Source organism: Rhododendron vialii, chromosome 8a (genome assembly GCF_030253575.1).
Source record: "Rhododendron vialii isolate Sample 1 chromosome 8a, ASM3025357v1".
Classification (NCBI taxonomy): domain Eukaryota; kingdom Viridiplantae; phylum Streptophyta; class Magnoliopsida; order Ericales; family Ericaceae; genus Rhododendron; species Rhododendron vialii.
Window position 1 is genome coordinate 6,992,632 of NC_080564.1, and position 22,537 is coordinate 7,015,168.

Consider the following 22,537-nt stretch of genomic DNA (forward strand, 5'->3'; position numbering starts at 1 on the left):
CGGTTCCAGACACCCCTAATTGTCGAGCCTTAAAAGACATCTGAAGCTATTCCTAAGCCAACGGCATCATCAAGACCCATTCAATTTTTCAGTTGCTTGTTTATCCAGGAAAGACAAATCCCTAAATAGTAAGACATCTGAAGCTATTCCTAAGCCAACGGCATCATCAAGACCCATTCAATTTTTCAGTTGCTTGTTTATCCAGGAAAGACAAATCCCCAAATAGTATTGGGGCGTTGGTTAAGCGAATCTAAGTTTGGACAAATACCCCTTAAAAGATGAGCGATGATCAAGTCAAGACGAATTGGAAATTTTAGTGTGCCAGTCATCTGCGCCCCCAATCCTGCGGGATCTACTAACAAATTATGAGGAATAAAGGTAACTCAAGCATAATAAGCACTTCAGTAACTTCACTAGATTCAAAATCAGTAATCTTGCACTAAACTTTATCACTGCACACAATAGATGGTGCCAGATGGTAGAACAAGCTTTATTTGCCCAGATAGGCTTATGCATTTGGAAATCACACAAATGAGCCATACCCTGTTGCCAGCTATGAGCACTAAGCCTGCTATGTGGGATCAACAAGACAAGTGAGAAGCTCAACATGAACTTCAAATATAAACGATTAAACATATTCTTCATACACTCGGCAAAATACAAACAACATACACCACCAGCTCTGATTTTACACATACAGAGGACAATGTGATGCAGCTACATATAGCACACAACGTGTTTCTTTCTTTTCTTTTTCCTTTTTTTTTCTCCCCCTTTCCGTTTTTTGGCCAGATGAGATGCATGTAGTATACATTCAGCGGTCCTACTTATTGGAGTGACAATAAGCCTTCAAGAATAGTTTCTCTTCTCAATACTCCATCTTGCTAGAATGGGCATTGGGAGAGGTCACTGATTGCCTCTTAAGATTTTCCCATGAAGATTATGCCATGATTTGCTCTTCTTTCAGAGGTACAAAAACTGCCCTTCGATCATTGCTTCCAAATTCCATTTCTTCACGTAGAGCAGGTTTCTTAGCAACTACCGTGTGTGTTTTCAACTGCAATGTGTTACTATTTGCTGTGTTGTTACTAGACTTTCTGGCTGTAGGAACATCATGGTTATGCTTCCCTTCGTATGTGGTTACAACAGCTTTGGGATCTGAGGAAGCCCTCTCAACATGCTTACGAACATTGCATCCTGCATAAGTGCATTTGTAATAACTCCTGCAGATAAAATACAGAAGCATCAGAGATTATTCTGAAAGAAAGTTTAACTCCAATTTGTGTGATGCTCTGAATTTTGAATGAATGAAGCAAGGTAAAGAGCACAGAAATTGAATGAGGTCTCTAGACATGCCCTCTGCTTTGATTCAGGTGCATGGTTCCAAGGCATAACCTCCCTTGAGTTCGTCGATCTTTGGAGGTATAGGGGGCCCACTATTTCAGTGGTAAAACTTTTTGAGAGCAGGTGCTTTGTGCATATATTGCCAAAGAATAGGGTTGTCTCCAGTCCTCCCCCACCCATATCCCCCATTGTTAGGTGATTACAAGAATACTATTATTCTTGTTGTAAAGTGAACTCCAATGCTTTTACATTACCCATTTTTTTCATATGCTTCTACATTTCCCATTTTTATCTTTTTTGGGGGGGCACAGAAAGTAAATGGAATCTGTTGCAAGAACAAGAACAGATCGGAAGCAATATAATATGGACAACCACCATATGCTATTCATGCAGATTCCAACATACGCGAAATAATACCAAGCTTGAGTTGTAAAGAATGGGAGGGCTTAACAGAAACTGACATCTTATGCTTAGATTTGGGCTACCCTGCTCGCAATAACAAGGCATCAGACACAGGGGATCATGGCTCTTGCATAAACACCACTAGTATGCTACCTAATTGAAGATTTCATAGTAGACACAGTAGAATGAAGAAAAGAATTCCAGTAGAAAATTACAATAACTCAACTGAAGAGCGGTGGACAGTAACTGAGGAATGAGAAATTTTGAAGTCTTGAAATGACGAAGAAATCAAAATATGTGTAAGGGAAATGCTTAGTTATAGAACACCACCCACCCAACCGCCCCCTCCACCCCGGAAAAAAAAAAAAAAAAAAAAAAAAAAAAAAAAAAAAAAAAAACTTGCATGATTGAAAAAGACCTCATCGGTGATATGATCCTATTTGAAGAATTGATCATCCCTAGTCTGCAATCAATACCAACATAAAGACAAAATTATCACCTTGGATGAGCATTTCCCTTGACCACTTTCTGCCCATATTTTCTCCACTTGAACCCATCATCCAAAAGATCAACTTCACTCCTTGTCTGCACAACAATCCTGGCTTCTGTGACCGTTTTATGCGACGAAGTTAGCTCAGAAGTCCCAACCTCTGTGTTCCTACATTGCAAACATCTAAATAAGAACTGGAAAGCATAGACCTATGAAAGAAAGAAAAAAGAGAGGAAGTATTCACATCAATAAGAACTGGAAAGCATAGACCTAAGTACTAAACTTACCTTCTTTTGGGATTCGGTTCATCATCATTGCCCTCATTAGGTACTATTTCAGCGTTACTCATTTTAATGTTCTCTGTTGATTCCGGCAATTGAACAAGTGTCAGTTGGGTAGATGTCTGGTGACTCTGGTCTCTCTCAGAAACTGAATGAAAAGTTTCATTTGAAGTGCTCGTTTCTGTCTCACCCACCAAACCAAGTTCCGGCACTGACTGATTTTTTGTATTTTGTTTCATGCGGGTTCCATCCTTAGCACGTTTGTTGGATTGTGGAAGTTCGTGATTGTGCTGGCCTTTGTACGTAATTTCAGATATCTTCCCATCAAAATTACGCTCAACCTTCTTCTTGACAGGGCAATTGAGCTCCGTACACTTATAGTAGCTTCGCGGATATTCGCTTGCCTTGACCTGTTTCTGCCCGTATTTTCGCCAGTTGTACCCGTCATTCCCAGGTTTGTCCACAGTAGCAGGAGGGGGTTGACATTTCCTCTCGGATTGAGAAGCTTCTGATGATTCCATAAAGGAATTTTCAGGTTCTGATATCACAGAATGCACCTGTTGTTGGATTGTTGTGTTGGAAGGAAAGGATTGATATTGTGACCATGATTCTGCTTCAGAAGTAGCTAGCGAAGAAGGTTGATGTTCAGCTTGCATCAAAGATTGGGATAATGTTGCAAGAGCCGTAACTTGAGCAAGGGCCTGCTGGTGGGTCATTCCAAAGGGGCTCTGCATGGAATTGAATGGGCAGTTAAATGAGTGCAAGGGTGCCACTATGTATTGGATTATGTATTGTCTAGACTTTTCATGTCTCATGACAGTTGACACCGTTTGCTTTGTTTAGTGTAAGAATTCGGAGTCAATCTGGTAACCACATGTGGGGAAAAGAATTTCATAATTAGAATAAGTGGAGGCAGGCTACTTTGCCTACATGTGGGGAAAAGAATTTCCCTATGACCCTGCTAAACAATTATCTGAAGCTGCCACATATTGCACGCTACTTTTGAGGACCAGTTATACGTAGGTATATCATCCGAACAAAAAACGATGGCTTGTACCTTGAACCCATACAATGGCGTAGGTGCATCATCCCTACATTCCAGGTATACAAGTAATACAACCAACCTTGCTAAGTTATCCACTAAAGTATCCTAATTTCCAAAAGGATAATAGCTTGAACATACATGACTGAACATATGAAATTTAAATGAGCACCAAAAGGGACAAAAGTAGTTGGATGGGCCTGAAATTCTGAATGTCATACCTTTTGATTTGTAAACTGGATTTAGGTGGGGTGAATTTCGGAGGAGGGGAGGAAGCCTTAGCTAGCAGATAATACGCACTGCGTACAACGCTTTTAAAAGTAAAGGATTCTACAGGAACATCTGTAGGTGAACCCAAGAAACTAAAAAATCACAAATTCTCGATGGAGCTCGAATAGTAACAGTTTCATCACCTTCAAATGCACCCACCGATGGTATAACAGTATCTTCTGTCAGTCACCATAGTAAAATTTTAAATCATCGGTATCCTCCAGATTCGCTGGAATGTGACTTATTTCCGCATTTTCCACAAATTCGATTCATAATTCCTACCTACATCAGATCAAGTGGCCACCACAGATGTTTCCATTTAACCCTCCGGCAATATATTTGATCTTCAACATTGGGTAATGTCACAACAAAGGAAAACTAAACCTTTTGAATTGAGTGGTTCTTGACTTGGGCCTCACTTGGTAAAGCTTCGTATCTAGTTGATCACCATTTCCAGTAAGGTCAAGCTAATTAAGACCTTGTGTATCGGGGGCATAGATATATAGGTCAGGACTAAGTTCAAAATCTGTCAAATTTTAGTGGGCCCCCAAATTGCACACTTGGCTACCCAGAACACGAGGCTTCTGCAACTACAAGGTCAGGGAAAGGGTTGGATGTACGCAGCCTTATCCTGCAAACGGAGAAGCTGTTTCCACGACTCAAACCCATGAGTCCGTGACCACAGGGTCACATTGGAACAACCTTACCGTTCCGCCCGGGCCACCCCTCAAGATAACTGACAAACTGCAATAACAATATTGAGTTGAAACTCATCCTCAATAGTAGTGCTGAAGCTGTCCAGATGCACAGACAAGTACTCTAGTTAATAATTAATGCTCTCTTCTTAATTGTATCTTAAATACCACAAGACGTTGGGTAAGATTCAAATGCAAAGGATTTGTCTTCACACTTATCAAGATTTCTTTTTTTCTTTGGCAAGATGAAAGAGAAAATTTTATTCATCTGTTACAAAATTAATCCCTTCGTAAGTCACAAAATTAACGGCCACAAAAAACATGTGGTTTACAAAAATTTCAATAGGTGGTGAAGGCCCGGGGCATAGGGATTTGCTCCTTCCTAAGGTTTTGAATTTGCTCCCTCCTGAGGTCTAGGTTTGACCTCAGGTTCGAAACCTCACGGGTGCTATCAACTTTTTTGGGGCGAGTCCATACGAAGCAATTTGCTCCATCTTTCATTGGGTTCCCCGCAAGTGAACGGTGGGATTGGGCCTCAGGATTAGTTGAGGTGTGCAACTGGCCAAATATTTATCCAAAAAAAAAAACCACGGATATTTCGAACCAAAATCAACACTTTCACCACCAATTTTGCGTTCCATGAAATTATCAGAAAGTGGTATACTTTAATGTTTTGTTTTATAAGTATTCTCTGTGAATTAAAAACGGAAACGGAAAAAAAACACAGTACAGAGTATAACTCGGCAACTCACCTGGAGAGGCGAGAAGAAACCCGGCGAGTTAAGAAAACCAGAAGGACTCAACCCAGGAGGAATCATAAACACATGAGGAGGATGAGTAGAAGAAGAATTCCCAACCACTAAATTCACCGGTCGGTTCTGCTTAAACCCTAATTTCTCTTCACCAGAATTCCCTCCTTCCTTGGCCGAATTGTCGGGAAAAAAGTTGGGTAGCTTGGGGGTACCGGCGGCGGCGACCGGAGAAGCCATGGCGCCGGCGAGGAGCTGAGAGAAGGAGCGGCAGTCGGATTCGGGGCAGTTATCGTAATCGGAGAAGAAGTTGGACACGAGGGTTAACGGACCGGGGCTCAAACCGGTGAAAAGGGTCTCGATTGATGACCGTGGCGGGAGCGTGATTGTCGGCCGTTGAGCTCCGTCCGTCTTCGCCATCTTTCTTTCCCACTTGGTCTGTCTATTGGGTGTTCTTGTTCTGCTGTTCTGGATCTATAAGTTGTAGTAGTAGTAGTAAAATTAAAGAAAGCGAGAATTGAAAACGCAAACGTAAATATCGATAGTGAATTGAGACCAAAAACGTACAAGCCTCAGGGGTTTATGTGAGTGATTGGATAACATGCATATATGCAAGGTGTCTTTTTTAAAATTACAGCCTACGAGCACAAATATAAAACGTAAATGCTGATTAAGAATTGAGAGCGAGAGCGAAATTGCCTGATCGGATGGATAACGAAGACATATATAGGTCCACATGCGTATTTGTGAGTGGTGTCTTTTTCGGGATTGATTATTTTGTGTCTTATCTTGAACATGGTGGGGCCCAGGGCTTAAACAAACGGAAAAAGACATTTTTCATCCTTCTTTATTTAATTACTTATTGGATTAAAAATTAAAAAATAATTTTGATACTCCATATTTAATCATTGACACTATGTTTTTTGTCTTTATCTTATATAAAATTATTCAATTACCTTTTATTTTGTTAATATTCATCCACTTTTTCACAAATAAAAATGTATTATTATAATTTTAAATAAAAAAATAAAGTGTCAATTACTAAAAAGATAGTGTCAAAAACAATTTCCTTAAAAATATAAAAAAATATACTTAGTAGTGGTAGTTGTACTTCTCTCTCATTTTGTAGTGGAAGGTAGTAGTAGTGGTTCTACTTGTACCCAGCAGATCAACATTAGAAAATGAAAAATGCTTTCACACTGCCGTTTGGGACGTAGGTGTGAATAAAAAATTGGTGAGATCAAAAAATATAAATAAAGATTTGTTTATGTATACATAGAAATTCATTAATTATCCATGGCACTATGTACGAGCATTATTAGGCCATGTTTATGTACAGAAATTCATTATTTGTCCTCCATAGCACTACGTACGAGCATTTAGCCATGTTTCCATTACCAATTTTATGCTACAAATTTTTGTATTTTGACAAGTCGTTCATGCTAAGTAAAGAAAACAAAAAGTTTTGCATCCCATCAACAATTTACTGGTTAATGAAAATAACTTGATATTTCAACAAGGAAATTGATTTTCACACTCTCTTTCGTATGTATATTTTTTTAAAGACAAAAAAGAGAGTGAAAATCAATTACCACCAACATTAAGTGATTTTTAAGTTATTGCCTACTGGAAACACCCCTCAAGTACCCCCTTAGTAGAAGCTACTTTTAAATAACGGTTCTTACAAAATAAGTAGTTATTTGCAACTTTCTAACTTAAAAATAAATGTATTTACAACAAAAAAAAAAAAACTTTTTTTGCACCATTCAAAAAATCTCATCGAGATCTATCAAATAAGATTCATATTACGTACAAAATTATTTTAATAAATTTATTATTTTTAAACTTAAAAATTATATTTCAGTACATTTTTCTTAAGAACTTTGAACGGAACACAACCTTAATAGTACTTTCTTTAATGAAAGGAAGAAATCTTTTTCATGAGTACTATGTTCTGGTAATTTCCATCCCACTCGAGACGAGCCAGATACAAGTTGGCGTCAATCTTCAATAGTACTACAATTAATTTTTTTGATCTCCGTCCGGACGGTCAATTCTGGAAGCTGAACACGACACATCTACCGCTTTTTAGCCGTTAAAAGTGGTTGCTCGTTGGCCCCACCGACGACCCCATGGGGTGAGAGATTATTTAAGCATTCGTTTCCTTTCGTGTCGTGTCGTCACCACTTGTCAAACCCACCCCAGAATTCAAGCCAACCCGAAACTGACTCGGGGTACACTGCAGTGCACAGTACAGGAATTGAATTGGATTGATTGGACTCTGTCCTGGGTCCACCGTAACTCCGCTTTTTGGTTAGGATCCATCGCATGCAAATGAGTAACGCCCCGTTTCGGAACGTAAAATAAATTCTTATTTTTTAAGAAATCAATTTGAAGCTAAAAAATAATGGGTTTTTTGAAATCTAAAAATATGCAATATAGATCTAAAAATAACTCCACTTTCTGGCTCGTTTACAAAAACTCAAGTTTATGCCGTTAACGAGCCAGGTATTTACGAGCCGAGTCAAGGTTTTAGGTGTTGAGCTCGGCTCATTCAGTGAAAGAGCCTAAAACTTACTAAATGAGTCGAGCCAAGCCACGAGTTGCTCGCGAGCAGTTCGGTTTGTTTGCAGTTCTAATCACAACCTTAAAATATTTTATTTTGCTAAGAGCCGCGACAGTCGGCACTGAACTAGGGGTTATACGAGTAGAGCCGAGTATTGGCATGTTCGAGCTCGTCTCGATCAGAATCGAGCCAAAAAATCAGGACTCGAGCTCGGCTCGCCAAACATGTACAAAGTTTGAGCTCTGCTCGTTACAACTCGGTCTGGAATAAACGAGTTTGCTCGGCTCGAGCTCGAATTCATCATTTTTACCACAAAAAAAAAAGGACCCAACCAAAATCCGTCATTAGAGCTTCGCCGGGAAACAAACCTGGACAGAATCCACGACCTCTGCCCGCCAACAATCAAAACTTCAATTCTGAATCGAAATCCCACAAATTGAAATCAGTAAACCCACAAATTGAAATCTATAAACCGAAATCAATAAACCCACAAATTGAAATCAGTAAACTCATAATCGAAATCGGTAAACACACAATCAAAATCAGTAAACACACAATCGAAGGATTATGAAGTTATTTATGCTTCTGCGGACTTGCTTCTGCATACTCATGTTGTCATGTGTACTGAGTTGTTGCAGAAGTCCGAGGGTAACAGAAAGGGGAAAATTTGCGCATGCTCGGTTACTGATACTCTGATCATCGTTAGGAACTTGCAAACCATTCTATGTTTGAATATTCTTCTTGCATACTATAAATTATAATCAATGCCTCATGCTCATGAACCTTAAGACTAGTTTACAAAAATTTGGCATATCAACTGCATTACATTTGGTGGATGAGGCCTACACACACACACACACACATATATATTCCTAATCGGGACAATGGTTAATGCAAGAACGTCATGTGGTGACGACCCTGATCGGGAAAAGTAGCCATAGACTCACAACTGAACATTCTTGGGCGTGATGGGCATCCCGTTGGTCACGCCCATGAGGGAAAGTTATTACACTCATCGCCTCTCTCCATCATTTTGGTCTGGCAGGTACAAAAACTAACACAAATTTAACTACACAATTCTCATCAGAGATGTAGCCCACTATGCCTAGCATTGAAGAACAGCACAAGTTCTTTCTGCCCATCTATTGAGCCATAAAAAACCTGACAAAGTATTCAGACGAACTCCTATTTTTAACCTAATCCATCACGACTAAGTCATAACTGTTGGATTTCTTGGACTATTTTCTCAAAAATCTTTCTTTCTATTCAAGATTTTTAGTAAGCCACTGGAGTGTATTTTCTAGAGCTCTTGCACACAAATTGGGAAGCCATTGAAAATGCTCCAATGGGCAGCTTGTTGGCAGTTTTGCACCTGAATTTCGCAGTGAAGTCAGTGATTTGGAACCACGGCATGCCTATCGCGAGTGATTCGAACTGTCAAAGGCGAGTCCGAGGGCGGAACTAAATACATGTTGGGGTGGATTATAGCCCCTGTCAACTTTGAAAAAAACCAAAAAAATCTACATGTACAATTTAGCTCAAATAATTTTAGCCCAACCCATTCGGCCATTCCACCCACCAACATATTTTAGCCCAGAACAGATTACATTCCTAATTTGCCAAAAGTGTCTAATAAAATGTACTTATATAAAAACTTGACTGAATAACTATAAGAGATCTATTCGCACCCGTCTGTCACCGTAGTAGGTAGCCGCCAACTGTACTAAAAAATTTATCAAGTCGGTCATTGAGAGTCAAATACAGCGAACATCACTCCTGGACAAGTATCGTGAACTGCGGCCTGTGTGGGAGGGGGGCCTTGTACGGTCATGCGCACAAAATTTATTGCCAGTCCACTTGTTGATGAGCCCATCTATCTACCTTCCAAATTCCAATTTAATGGCCCCCTCCTCCATCCACAACGTGATAGAAATGAACGGTGCTACAGTTCCCGACCCCAAAGAGATTCCGATCAGATCCGGACTCCCCTCCGGGCCCACTCCGGCCATCGGCCTGCCGATCCGAGACGGCCGATCCGAGCCGTCTAAAAATTCTAAAAAAAAAAAAACGAGTGGGCCTATGCGAGAATCAACGGCATCCGATGTGTGTAGGTGTTCAATCCAAACACTCCGATGGCCAGAGTGGGCCCGGTGGGGCGTCGGGATCCCATCGGGATCCCTTTGGGGTCGGGAACTGTAGTACCGTTCATTTAGAAACCACTTTTACGGAACACACAGACAATAAACACACAAATTTTGCACAAATTTTAATGTGGAACTTACTACGGGTCTCACATAAATGATTCAAGCTGTTCATTAAAAGTAAAACATTTTTTTAAGAGCTGCGAACAATCAGCTCAATCTGATACCTATAGGTGCTCGATCCAATCATCTAGGTATCGGATTGAGCTGATTGTTCGCAGGGGCCCTTAAAAAAATGTTTTACTTTTAATGAACAGCTCGGATTATTTGTGTGAGACCCGTAGTGGATCCTACATTGAAATCTGTGCAGTATCTGTGTGTGCATTGTTTGTGTCAATAGCACTGTTGTTTACCGAAGACCCACGAATGAGCCATTTGCGAAGCTGAATGATCCCAGCAGTCCGTTTTGGCTTTGGACAGTCCGGATTACTTCGATGCACCTCCGTAAACACTATTCACGAAAACAACCGTGATAAAAGTTTTTCTCTTTACGGAATTAGCGTGAAAAGTCTCCAATTGACTAGCCAAACAATCACGTTGTACCCCTCTCTCTCTCTCTCTCTCTCTCTCTTATCGGATCGCGTCGAACGTCATACCAGGATTTGTATGTGACTCCTGATTGCCCGGTCACTATCTCCTCCACAACTTGCTCAGAGCCCCTCCAAATCGCTTTGCATTTATCATTATCTGATCCAGTCATCAACAGCCTGTCTAAGAATGGGATGGCTGCATGGTTACAAGGGATAATAAACATGCAGTTACTAGAATATATAGTAACAAACCAAATTTTTGGAATCATCAATATAACCACATAAACCAAAAAAAAATAGTGAAGTGATAGATGGAAGGTCCCACCGGGATTCGAACCCAGGTCCTCGATTCAAAGTCCAGAGTGCTAAACCACTACATGCACCATGGAACCTTGATGGGCCCAATCTGTCAAGTTTTATCATTAAACTAATTGATTACAATCACAAGCATTAAGCGAAGGGGCTCGCTCTTAATCAGCCATTCCCACTGCCCTTTCCTAACAACTGGAGCACTTGTTCAAAAAAAGAGGAACTGTGGTTTCTTGTTTGCAGAATGGTGTTGCTAATGGAGTGATTACTTTTTTTTACTGTGGAATTCTGCAACCATTGTAACTGCTGCTTCTACTGTCATTTTGGCGCTTCTTCTGCTCTCAAGTGTTTGGTGCTGCTTCTGTTCCCAAAATTATGCTACTTCTGCTGCTTTGGTGTCTGCTTGGATGCTAATTCTGTATGCTGAAGCTGCCGGTTTCGGTCTCAAATTGATGGTTGCTGCTATATCTGGTTTTGCTGTTGCTTTTTTTGGATTGCTGAATTTCGGCACAAAAATGGTTGGCGATTCTCAGGGATTTTGTTATTAATACAGAAGTTCATAGAGGGAGGGTTGTTCTGGGGGATTGTTCTGTTCTATGGGATTAGCCTGGGGACTGGGGTCTTTTACTCCACTTTGTTGGAGGATTGTGTTTCATTGCCATTATGTATCTCTAATGGTTCCTCGCCAACCCTCCCTTGTTTGGGTTTAGGATGGCGCGCGATTGTCCAAGACTCTCGTGCCAACCCAGTTGGGATGTTTGTCCTCGGTTTTGATGCCTTTTTTTTTCATCCTTGTTCCTTTTGCATTACCTGCTGTTTCTATTTAGTAGTTTTCTTGTTGTGTCATGTGCGGCAATATCAACTCATGTAAATTTAAGCAGATGGAGTATGAATGTGGTGGGCCGAATATTTTGAGGTCTGAACCGAGCAATAGGGCGCGGGTAAGCCTGTTGGGCCAGAAAGCGCTGGGCTGAAAGGTCGTCACTGGCCGGGCTTTAATCCAGTATTCGCTTCGCTTCGCTTCACGCTTAGAAATGTATGGACTGTTAGAACTTTTTTTTTATTTAAAATACATATTTGATATTTAGGATTAGAGAAAATCTCTTTAGCGGAGGGTTCCATGAACATTTGTTTACGGAGGTGAATCCGCGGCCATCCAAGAGTGTTTTGGAGGGTCTGGAGCAAACTCTTTCTCAAAAAAGTTTCATTCAAATCCGGATCATCTAAAGCCGAAATGGATAGCCGAAATTACGCGGCTCCGTGAATAAGTCAACCTTTTAAGATTAACTCCTCACCTAGTCACCTGTATTGTTTTACTGTAACAATAATAATTTAGTATTGAAATGTCGGTTACAAAATTAAGGAAATATTTATGCTCATCATGATTATCTCTACGTTCATGTCGATTAATTACTCCAATACATGTGTATCTCGTACAAGGGAATAGGAGAAGATACATCATACATACACATGTTCATTGAGATGTACATAAATAGAGATACATACCAACGTTTGTATGAGAGTTCTCATTCTATTTTTTTTTTCTATGTTTATTAAGCAACTTGGTTCATGACTCGTTCAAACCTTTCGGTGATCGTAACCCCCGGATGAGGAAAGAAAAAGATAGAAAAGAGAAGATAGAGAGTTTTTGGAGGTTTTTTTCCCCTAGTTACGGTGAAAGATGAAAAGTAGTATTCCTTCCGTCCCATATTCTTGGTCATGTTTACTATTTGGGACCTCTAAAAAATTGGCTATATCTTTTAATTTAAAACAAATTTTATATTAAATATGGATCTTGTTTGATCGATTAAATAATTTTATTAAACAAAGTTTTCGAAATCGTAAAAAACATTATAGACTGTAAGATATAAATAATTATTTGAGTGATACAAAAAATAAAACATGACCAAAAATATGAGACAGAGAAAGTAATAAATAATACACTTCTCTCTCTTGCAGATGAATGGATACAGAAAAGTGAAACTAGCGTCTGGTCTGGGGATAAGTGAAAATTATGACATTGGTTTGAGTAGGTCCGAATAAAATTATGAGAATTTTATTACTTCCTCCGTTTTTATTTAATTGTTCACTGTGATTTTGCCTATATTTTCAACGGTTTACTCTTTCGACGTATATTATATTTTATGTTTTTGAAATCATTGTCTTATAAATACAAAAAATTGAGATCTTTCAAACAATATTCATATTGCATATTTTTTGTAATATACGTCGAGAGATATAAATCGTTGAAAATGCACGTAAAACCGTAATGAACAATTAAAGAGAAAAATAGTACTAGGAGTGGGTCCGATAAAATCCAATAAAATCCTAGACTAGATCCTCGAATATTGAAGGGAAAATAACGGCCCATGACGTGTTTTGATAATTAATATCCGTCAAACACATACTTAGAATATTTGTTAATGCTGAAAATATTTTTAGTAGATATTAATTATCAAAACACGTCACTGATCGTCATTTTTCCATATTTTTTAAGTACATAAAGTATTTTTACTCTTAAAACTTTCTACCTTCTGTTCATTTACCTTTCCAGTTTCCATTGCGCTAACCGAGGCCGTATGTAATTGAGTGTGTATTTTGGTGTGGACGTAAAATGTCTTTTTTTTTTGGTCCCACTTCTCGGTAAGGACAATCTTACCCTAACCAAGGAGATTCTGAAAAGAGAAGTGAGACAAAACCCCAACACGTGGTGTCACAGTTTACACGATCGGCTCAAAACAAAGTGTCGGGGTTTTCACCTTCTGGTGTTTCCTGTTAGTTTTTTTTTCCCCTTTCTTGCACTCATGCTATACTCGATCGAACCAAAAAAACCCCTTTTTCCTTGCACAGATTTCTCTACTTGGTTTCTATAGAAAGAGTTTTTATTTTGTGGGATTCTCTTGATTTCTTTCATCAATTTTTGCTTCCTCTCTCGTAACTTTGATGGTCCACGACACTATTTGGAGGGTCCCACCATTACTTTGAAGGGTCCTACTATCACTTGTGAGAGACAGTGAGGGGAGGATGTAAGAATGAACGTACAGTTGCTTGTGTACTTGGAAGCGTTTTCATTTCTGTTTAGTTCACACTTGTTCAATTTCTGTTTAGTTCACTTGTTTAGATTGTAGCCTCCAAGGTCGAATTGGATAAGTTTGAAAGGTTTATATGTGTAATGTGTAGTCCGTTAGGGCTCTGTTTGATGATCTGTTGGTGAAGTTGAAAACTGCTGCATATACTATGACAAGGCTATAAAAAAATGTGCAAAATGGGCTAAATTGTGTATTTCATTTCGGGATTATGTTAAGCCCTGTGTAAGTAAAACTTGTCTGTTGCTATTCTTTTCCAATCAATTTGCTAGTGAAGCATTGGTTTTGCGGGTTGATGCCGGTACAAAAGTTCTCTAATGGCCTTGTTTTATGTCCAAAAATTTGCAATCTTAGTCTTGGGAAAAGATGGGATTTTATTCATATGATTAGCTTATTATTGGTGTCTTGATTATAGATTATGTCCACTAGAAATAGTTCCCGAGAATATTTTTGTTGAGCCATAAGAAAAATTGGTTCAAGGATTTGCTAATCGCAAGGAAGGAAAAGAAAACTGGAGTCAAGTCAATGGGATGAGCAACATTCTTTGCTTTTGTTTTGTTGAGTTAAGAAAGGAGATCAAAATGTTCATAAAATTCATTTGGTTGCTCATTAGAAAGAGCAAGGACAAGTAATTAAGTTCATTTTCTTCTACATTTTTATTTGGGAAAATGACGGCCAATTACGTGTTTAGATAATTAATACCCGCCAAGGACAAGCTAAGAACATTTGCTAATGCTGAAAATGTCTTCGGCGGGTATTAATTGTCCAAACACGTCATTTTCCCTTTTTATTTCCGACGACAAAACCTAGATATCAGTTGGCAAAACCTTGATTAAAACTTAGCATAAAGTCATAAATTGCCATAACGGCAAAGCTCAACGTACTAGTTTTCGAGTCCTTTTCTTGCATGAAATATCCATGTTTTTGATAATCAAGGAATTGTGAATAGTTGTAATTCGAGAGTCGAACTACTATTTCCCATTAGATTGAGAAAAGAATGTGCAATGTGCAATTTCTTTGAGAAAATTGGAAATGATATGATCTTTTTATCACTCCTATCTTCTTGATGCAGTGACGGTTTATTTCATATTTTGTTGTCATTCCTGTCTTCATTAAGGTTTATGTTCCTTTTTCTATTTAGGCTTGGTTCAACCTTTACTCTGTAGAATTCAATGGATCCATCATTTAAATTTCTCTCACCCCTAGAATTTATGTAGACAAAATGTGAAGGACACAGTATCAATAAGTATCTGTCTCCTGCAGTAATTCTTTTCTTTTCCCTTCATTTTATGCTTACCTAATGAGGAAATGCTTTTCTTTGGGTTGTATTTGTTATTTGCATAATCGTATACACAATCTACAAAAGTTCGTATATAGAAGCCCTCAAACTTTTTTTTGTTTTTATTTTTGCTTTTACAAATGTCAATGGAAATCTTCTCTTCTTATTTGTGGCATTTTTCTCTAGGTATGAAGGGGCCTACAGTTCAGAGGAAGAGTCAGATCTCAGTGACATTAATTAGGAGTACAAGGAAAAACCTTATGAGGAATTGAGGACAGGGAAGTACTAAGTGCAGAATGGAAACGGTACAATCAGGTGCCCGTTTTGTGCAGGAAAGAAGAAACGAGATTACCAGTATAAGGACCTTCTTCAACATGCTTCTGGAGTTGGTACAATTGCGGACCGGAGAAAGGCAAAAGTAAAGGCAAATCACCTCAACCTCGTCACCTCTTACGCTTCCACCTCGTTTGCTAGTTCAGACTTCAAATACGTAGCCAATGCAAGGTGATTTGCCTTTTCCTTTGCCCTTCTCCAGTCTGCACCTGTGCTAACTCCGGAAGCAGCTGAAGAAGGTCTTTATACTTGCACTATCGTTTCTTCTTTCCTACACAAACGGGCACCTGAGTGTACCGTTTTCATTCTTCACCTTGTATTTCTCTGTCGTCAGTTCCTCATAGGAGATTTCATGTTATGAAACCAACCCCGTGGTGTTTTCATGTTTTGGACAGTTTTAATTTATATTGTGATGAGCTTTAGGACTTGCATTAATCAAATGGAATGATGTCATGTTGTTATTAGTCTGTTACTCATGATAATCGTAGTCATAGGGTTGCTTCATCGCTGGCGTGGGCAACTCTCTCTACCTTTGCCTCCATCCGTGATAATGGTACCTGCATTCACAAATGGATATTTGTTAGTGCTTTGTACTAGTAATTTATAAGAAATGCATATTTCGAGGGAAAATCTTTTTATTTTTGCTGATCAGGAGTGTTTGTTGGTCGGAAACATGGACTCTATAACACATGGGAGGGCGCGTGATTGTCCAATACTCTCGCGCCAACCTAGTTGGGATGGTTGTTCTTGACTGTGATGCCTTCTTATCCTTGTTCCTTTTAGTCTTTGTATCTATATCGTTCGAAGATTGGTAAAATGTTCCATTCCGCTGTGCTAAAAAAAACAACTTAAGACTACTGGATCATGCTGCTGATGGAGTATGAAACCGGTGGGCTGAAAGGTCGTCACTGGCCGGGCTCTAATCCAGTAGTTGTTACACTGGTGGAATAGCGTTAGTTTCATAGGATGTCTTGGCAAATATGGTTTCAGACCACAAAGGTATCTTATGCTGTAGTATAATTTAGAGGTGCTCCTCCTTGAAAACGTTTTACTTCCATTTCTGAGATGTTTTTCCAATATTTCCTCTCCTTATCAATGATTGCAATTGATCAACTGTAAAATTTCAACAGGAAAATTTGAAAAGAAGACCAGTTAACAAACAATAAGCAAAAGAAGTTCGCGTAATCTCGTTTTTTTTTTGAGTCTAGTTTTACTTCTTCGTTCATTTCGTCTAAGACGGACAGAAAAAGTACAAATAAAAGCGATGGAAAGCAAAGAGTTGCTACCCCTTTGCTCATGTTGCAAACATGACTTTTGCGACAAATAACTAAATAAGACGTGATAATGGAACGAGCATATTGCTCAAGTGACTAAAATGACTTCTTCCAAATCTCTATAACTTCCATTAACCCCTTCTCGGATCCCCCACCATCTCCCACTGCTCTTCTAGCCTCTTCTCCAACACACTTTGCTTTAGCTTTCACCAATTCATTCCCCATTATGTCCCTAACTTTCTCTGCAATTTCCTCTCCCTTAACCACCACCTCTCCTCCTCCCCACCCCCACGCCTCCGCCCACAACCCCATCCCAATCCTCTCCACCACAAAAGCATTCATCTTCTGATCCCCATGTTGTGGCCAAGCCAGTATAGGCACCCCGTTCCACATCGCCTCGGTCACTGAGTTCCACCCACAATGACTCAAGAACCCTCCAACTGCTTTGTGACTCATTACCTCCTCTTGATTCACCCAATTCTTCACCACCAATCCTCTTTCCTTCACCCTCTCCATAAACCCATCTCCCACAACTTCACCCAGTTCCCCTCCATCTTCTCTGTCCACTTTCTTTTCCTTCACCACCCACAAAAACCTACATCCACTCCTCTCCAACCCATCACCCAATTCTCTAATCTGCTCCCTTGACATGGCAGTTCTGCTCCCAAAACTCACGTACAAAACTGACCCATCTGGTTGATCATCAAGCCATGGTACTGACTGGGTCCTTTCAATACCCAATAGAGGAAATGGGCCAATTGCAGTCACCCTTGGTAGCCCATTTACTACTTTCCCATCATTAAGTGCTCCCAAGGAATCCTGCTCAATGGTCTGAAATGTGTTTACCAGGATTCCATCTGATTGTATCATCTTCTTCCCATTCTCTATGATTTGGGTTCGCAAAAGGTTAGGCGTGTCTGAGAGTAGTGGTGGGGGAATCCTTGATTTCGGTATCGATTGCAGACCAGTTTGAAAGTAATCCTCTGTTTTAGTATTGTTTGGAGCTTTTGAGCCAACTGTGGCGTGGAATGACACAAAAAGTGTCAACATTTGAGCTGATGAAGTGAACAAAATGTAGTTGGGAAGGTTAAGAGATTGGGTGACTGGAATGACTGTGGAGGCCAAGCTCATGTCTGTGACAAGAGCAGAGAGAGGCGGCGATAATGAGGAGAGAAGCGGTTTCAGAAGATGGGATGATAAGCGAATCGCTTCGTATTTGACGTAGAAAGGATCTTCTGAATTGTCACAAGTAGCATTGTTCAACGGGAGGAGATTGAGTTGCTTTGGAGTGATGTGAGGGAAAGTGGAGAAGAAGTGAGAGAGAGTTTGTGACTCGGCTAGCGAGATAGTTGGGTGAGTAGTGATGAGGGTAATCTGGACACCGTGTTGGGCTAGCGAAACAGCGAACCGGAGGAAAGGTGTTAGATGACCCATGCCGGAGCTGGGAAGGAGAGCTACATGAGGAGCTGGATTTTGGTTTTGGGAGTTTGACATTTTCAGGTGGAAAACACTCTAATCGTGACTATATATCGATGTGATCGACTCGTTCGAATCCTGCTGCTCAAGTAAGTATTCTAGGCATAAATATGCTAAGAATTTGTACATGGTCAAATGTGGCAACTGCTGCTAGAATTCCATGTGTGGTGATGTTTTCTTGTTCAGCAAGATGTGTGAGATTTTCCTGCTTTAATTCAACAGTCATGACTCATGACTATAGTGTTGATTATCCATTAAGTCTATGTTCTTGGTAAGGTCGCATATTCGAATCCCACGAAAGGCCACCATGGGCCACTAAAGAGTCTGTCTGGTCGTTAACTTTAGGACCCCGGAATTAGCTAAAATGTACGCAAACTGGTCCGTACATCTAGTTATAAAAAATGGTGGAAATTAGGTGAGTTTGATGAGTGATCTTAAAAAATTATTTCTTGTCCTTGTTGTTTTCACATGATTTTTGCAGGAGATTTTGATCAACTTGACTTCTCTTCCCTTTGAGAGATGCTTTTCCCCCCTCCCTTGCCCCCCTTCCACTTTTTTGCCAAAATGTCCGAAATACCCCCAACCTCCACCATTTTAACTAAATTCTATTAAATAAATAAGATAAAATAAATTTGTAAAATAAATAATATTAAAGAGAAAAAAGATATAAAGAATATTAAATAAATAAAAGAGAAAAAAAGATATAATGAAAAAGAGATAAATAAATACATAAGATAAAAGAATTAAGAAATTAAATAAAAATAGAATTTAGTTAAAAGGGTAGGGATTGGGGGTATTTCGGATATTTTGGCAAAAAGATGGGGGGCGTGGCTGTCAGGGGAGGGGGGAAAAGCAATTTGCCTTCCCTTTTGTTGGGTCCCTTAGTACTGATTTAGGGGAATATTGTGGGAATCTTTGAATGCTATCTTAACAATTTGTTTCATGAAACTTTATGTTACAAGGCATTTGGGGAAATTCTTATCCAACCCTTTCTTTCTCTTCAAGAATTCACGTACATTTTCAGTTGTCACTGGTGTACAAAATTTCCTTGTGTGTTGTATGGCTCTTGGACATATTGAAACTCTGGAGGAAAAAGGGCAGGAAGGAAAAAAAATTTTTGATTGGTGAAAGTCAGTATTGTTAGAATACTTAAAAGGGCATGTGAGGAAATCGTAATCCAACCCTTTCTTCCTCTTCAAGAATGCACAAACATTTTCAGTTATCATCGGTTTACGAAATTTCCTTGTGTGTTGTATGGGTCTCAGACGTAATGGAATTTTGGACGAAAAATGGCAGGAAGGGAAAAGTCTTCCTAATCGGCGAAAGTCAGCATTGTTAGAATACTTAAGATTAACAAGGAAGGAAAAAGTTAGGAATAAGACAAATGCTAAACTAGTTTTTCTCTTTTGCTTCTGCTAGGAAATGAGAGAAAAATGGATATACATTTATCTTAAAAAAAAAAAACATTCTTCGGTCTCGTCACCCTGAAAATCGAATTTGTTCTCATAAAATCCGTACATAGCCCTATATTCCACTTAATTTCCATGTAGTCCCCTCAGGGTATCCAATGATTTCAGAAAATCAAAACAATAGCCAATATATATATATATATATATATATATATATATATAGAGGAATTTTCAAGTGAGGGATCCCTCATTTTAACAAAATGAGGGACTTTTATTTCCCGATCAAATTTTGAAAATCCGAACCATTCAATGTGTGCAGAACGTAATTTTAAGGGTCCCCGCGAGAAATCAGCAAAAAAAAAGACCGGGAAGGGCGTCATCCGAGCGGTTTTTTTTGAACCGTTCAATGAAAACTGCTCGGATGAAGCCCTTCCCGGTCATTTTTTTTGCTGATTTCTCTCAAGGACCCTTAAAATCACGTTCTGATCACTTTGAGCGGCTCGGATCATTGAAATTCAATCGGGAATGAGAGTCCCTCATTCTATATATATATATTGTTTTGGTTATTTGGGGGCATGTGTGTTGGGAGTAATAAAAAGTAGTATAATAAATTTTGTACGCAAAATACTGGAATAAAAAAAGAGAAATGCCATAATGTATATATCACATTTCAATGACGTGAAAGTTGTAGCCAAGGCTAGTGGCGAATATTATGTTTTTAAAGATAAGGATCTGATATTGCATCAATATCAACAAAAGCATAGTTGACATCTCTCTCTCCAGATACAATAGTCGAATATCATACAGAAACAATATTGTACTTTGTGTCCTACAAGAAAACACCCTTAAAAAATACCAAGTGTATGTAGGTGAAAATTTGAAGTAAATCCGCGAAAATTGCAGAAACGAAACTGCAAGATATTGGTAACACCTATGAAGCATATATTCAGGAGTGTGAATAAATTGGATGGGGAATCAGTGAATGTGTTTTTTGAAATTTTTTGTTTGGTTTATTTGGGGGCATGTGTGTAGGGGTTATAAAAAGGGGGTTTGTCTGCTAAACAAGGAGAAACAGATCGAGAGTTTAGATTTTTTTGATATATTTCACATTTAAATGACGTGAAAGTTGAAGCCAAGCCAAGGCTAGTGGCGAGTATTGTGTATGTTTTTAAAAGTAAGGATCTAATCTTGCGTTGATGTTAACGAAAGCATAGTTGACATTTACCTCTCCAGATACAACAGACAAATATCACACAGAAAAACACTACAATTTGTGCCCACATGAAATTCGAGGTTCATGATGTTTCGATGGCTAGAAAAGAAGCTAGAAAGTAGAACAGACTCTTCTGAAGAAACTGTTGGTTTTCTGGTGACGAGGGTGATCGTAACATTTTGTGATGCTGCCATTGCTGCAAGTCCAAGAAAGGGATTTCAATGGCCTGTGCCGGGACTTGGGAAGACACGACGTGAGGAGGGGGAGGACTCTCACCATTATACGTGAGGAGGGGGAGGACTCCCACCATTATCGAACTTTTTCGGAGTTATAGAGTTAAGACATGAAGACCATATTTTCCAGCTTTAAATCCTGCATGTTCTTGTTTTTAGTTTGTTGGTTTCTGAAGGTATTCTAATAAGGACCAGGGCCGGCCCAACCCCAAGGCCCAAGAGGCCTGGGCCTTGGGCATTTTAAAAATGTCCAATTTTTGGGGCACTCTAATTTTTTTAGTGTTTGGGTTTGACTAGGACTCTTTTTAGCCCAATATCATTAAAAAAAATGCTCATCCAACATGCAAATAAAGGCCCAAAAACTCAAATGACTCAAAACTCGATGGCATTTTTGTAAATCAAAGAACTAATTGGTCCATTTAAAAAAAAAAACCAAAGCCACACTCATCAACATTTAGGGAAAATTCAAAAAAATTGGGGATTTTGAAATTTGAGGGCCCACACACCAATTTTACTTCCAAAATCTTCATCCTCTTCCTTCCCTCTCCGCTCTTGTCTCTCTCTCTCTCTCTCTCTTCAAAATATTTCTCTCCCCATCGAATGGTCTGCTTCCCATCTTCATCACCACCACCGACACCCAATCCCGCCACCATCAAACGCCCACCCCCATTTCAACGAATCTGTCATTTCCGCCGTTCTCTCGCCCTCCCACCACCGCGGCCTATCTCTCGCCAATCCTTGCCCTCAGTGCACCCATTTTCTTACCAGTGCTTCTCTCTCTCTCTCTCTCTCTCTCTCTCTCTCTCTCTCTGTGGTGCTTTTCTAGGGACTGTTGAGCAGAGTGACAAAAGTCGAGGTTGGGTCCTCATTCCTCAATATGTTTAGCTTTGGTGAAGATGGCAGCGATTGGGGTTCCTCTGTTTTGCATTTTTTTTTATCATAACTTTTGTATTTCGGATCAGAGAAATCTTCGTACATATATTGGTGTATTAGTTTGTGTATCCACAGATATTGTTCCCATAGTTTTTCTGATGTTACCGTAGTTTAATTGTTTCAGTTTTGGGGATTTGCGTTGTGTTGGAATTGGGGAAAATATCCTTCTTGTTTTTTTAGGATTAAATTTTTTTTATGTTTGACTCAAATTGCATTGCCTCTAAAGAATCAAGGAAAAAAATAGAGCTTTGCAAACCCTGAACTTTTGTTCAAGACTTGAAAGATGATATGAATCTGTAGAAATTACTTGATACATTCAACAACTGGACTTAATTCATAAACACCAATGTCAACAAAGATTCTCATTTTTCTCTTGGACTTTTAATTTGCAAGGTATGTTTAGCTATTTGCCAGCTATCCAA

The 22,537-nt window shown here is 39.3% G+C and overlaps 2 protein-coding genes and 1 non-coding gene across 3 annotated transcripts; all 3 read right to left on the minus strand.

Annotated features, from left to right (window-relative positions):
• Nucleotides 1-425: 425 nt before the first annotated feature.
• LOC131335120 (probable WRKY transcription factor 3) lies at nt 426-5,965 on the minus strand. Its single transcript, XM_058370333.1, has 4 exons — nt 5,277-5,965; nt 2,524-3,245; nt 2,246-2,404; nt 426-1,223 (listed from the first exon to the last, which is right to left on the minus strand). The coding sequence occupies exons 1-4, from the start codon at nt 5,691-5,693 to the stop codon at nt 941-943; spliced, it is 1,581 nt and encodes a 526-aa protein (XP_058226316.1). The 5' UTR covers nt 5,694-5,965; the 3' UTR covers nt 426-940.
• Nucleotides 5,966-10,886: 4,921 nt separating this feature from the next.
• Nucleotides 10,887-10,962, minus strand: TRNAQ-UUG (transfer RNA glutamine (anticodon UUG)). The gene has a single exon. It is a non-coding gene; the product is annotated as a tRNA-Gln (tRNA).
• Nucleotides 10,963-16,723: 5,761 nt separating this feature from the next.
• LOC131335121 (UDP-glycosyltransferase 13-like) lies at nt 16,724-18,545 on the minus strand. Its single transcript, XM_058370334.1, has one exon. The coding sequence runs from the start codon at nt 18,343-18,345 to the stop codon at nt 16,948-16,950; it is 1,398 nt and encodes a 465-aa protein (XP_058226317.1). The 5' UTR covers nt 18,346-18,545; the 3' UTR covers nt 16,724-16,947.
• Nucleotides 18,546-22,537: the final 3,992 nt, after the last annotated feature.

What these genes read in the sequence shown, in the direction of transcription:
- LOC131335120 (XM_058370333.1), bottom strand. Translation starts at nt 5,693, where the DNA reads ATGGCGAAGACGGACGGAGCTCAACGGCCGACAATCACGCTCCCGCCA. An exon ending in GAACCGAATCCCAAAAGAAG is followed by an intron (nt 2,405 to 2,523) that starts GTAAGTTTAGTA and finishes TTTGCAATGTAG; the next exon opens with GAACACAGAGGTTGGGACTT. An exon ending in AAGGGAAATGCTCATCCAAG is followed by an intron (nt 1,224 to 2,245) that starts GTGATAATTTTG and finishes TTTTATCTGCAG; the next exon opens with GAGTTATTACAAATGCACTT.
- LOC131335121 (XM_058370334.1), bottom strand. Translation starts at nt 18,345, where the DNA reads ATGTCAAACTCCCAAAACCAAAATCCAGCTCCTCATGTAGCTCTCCTT.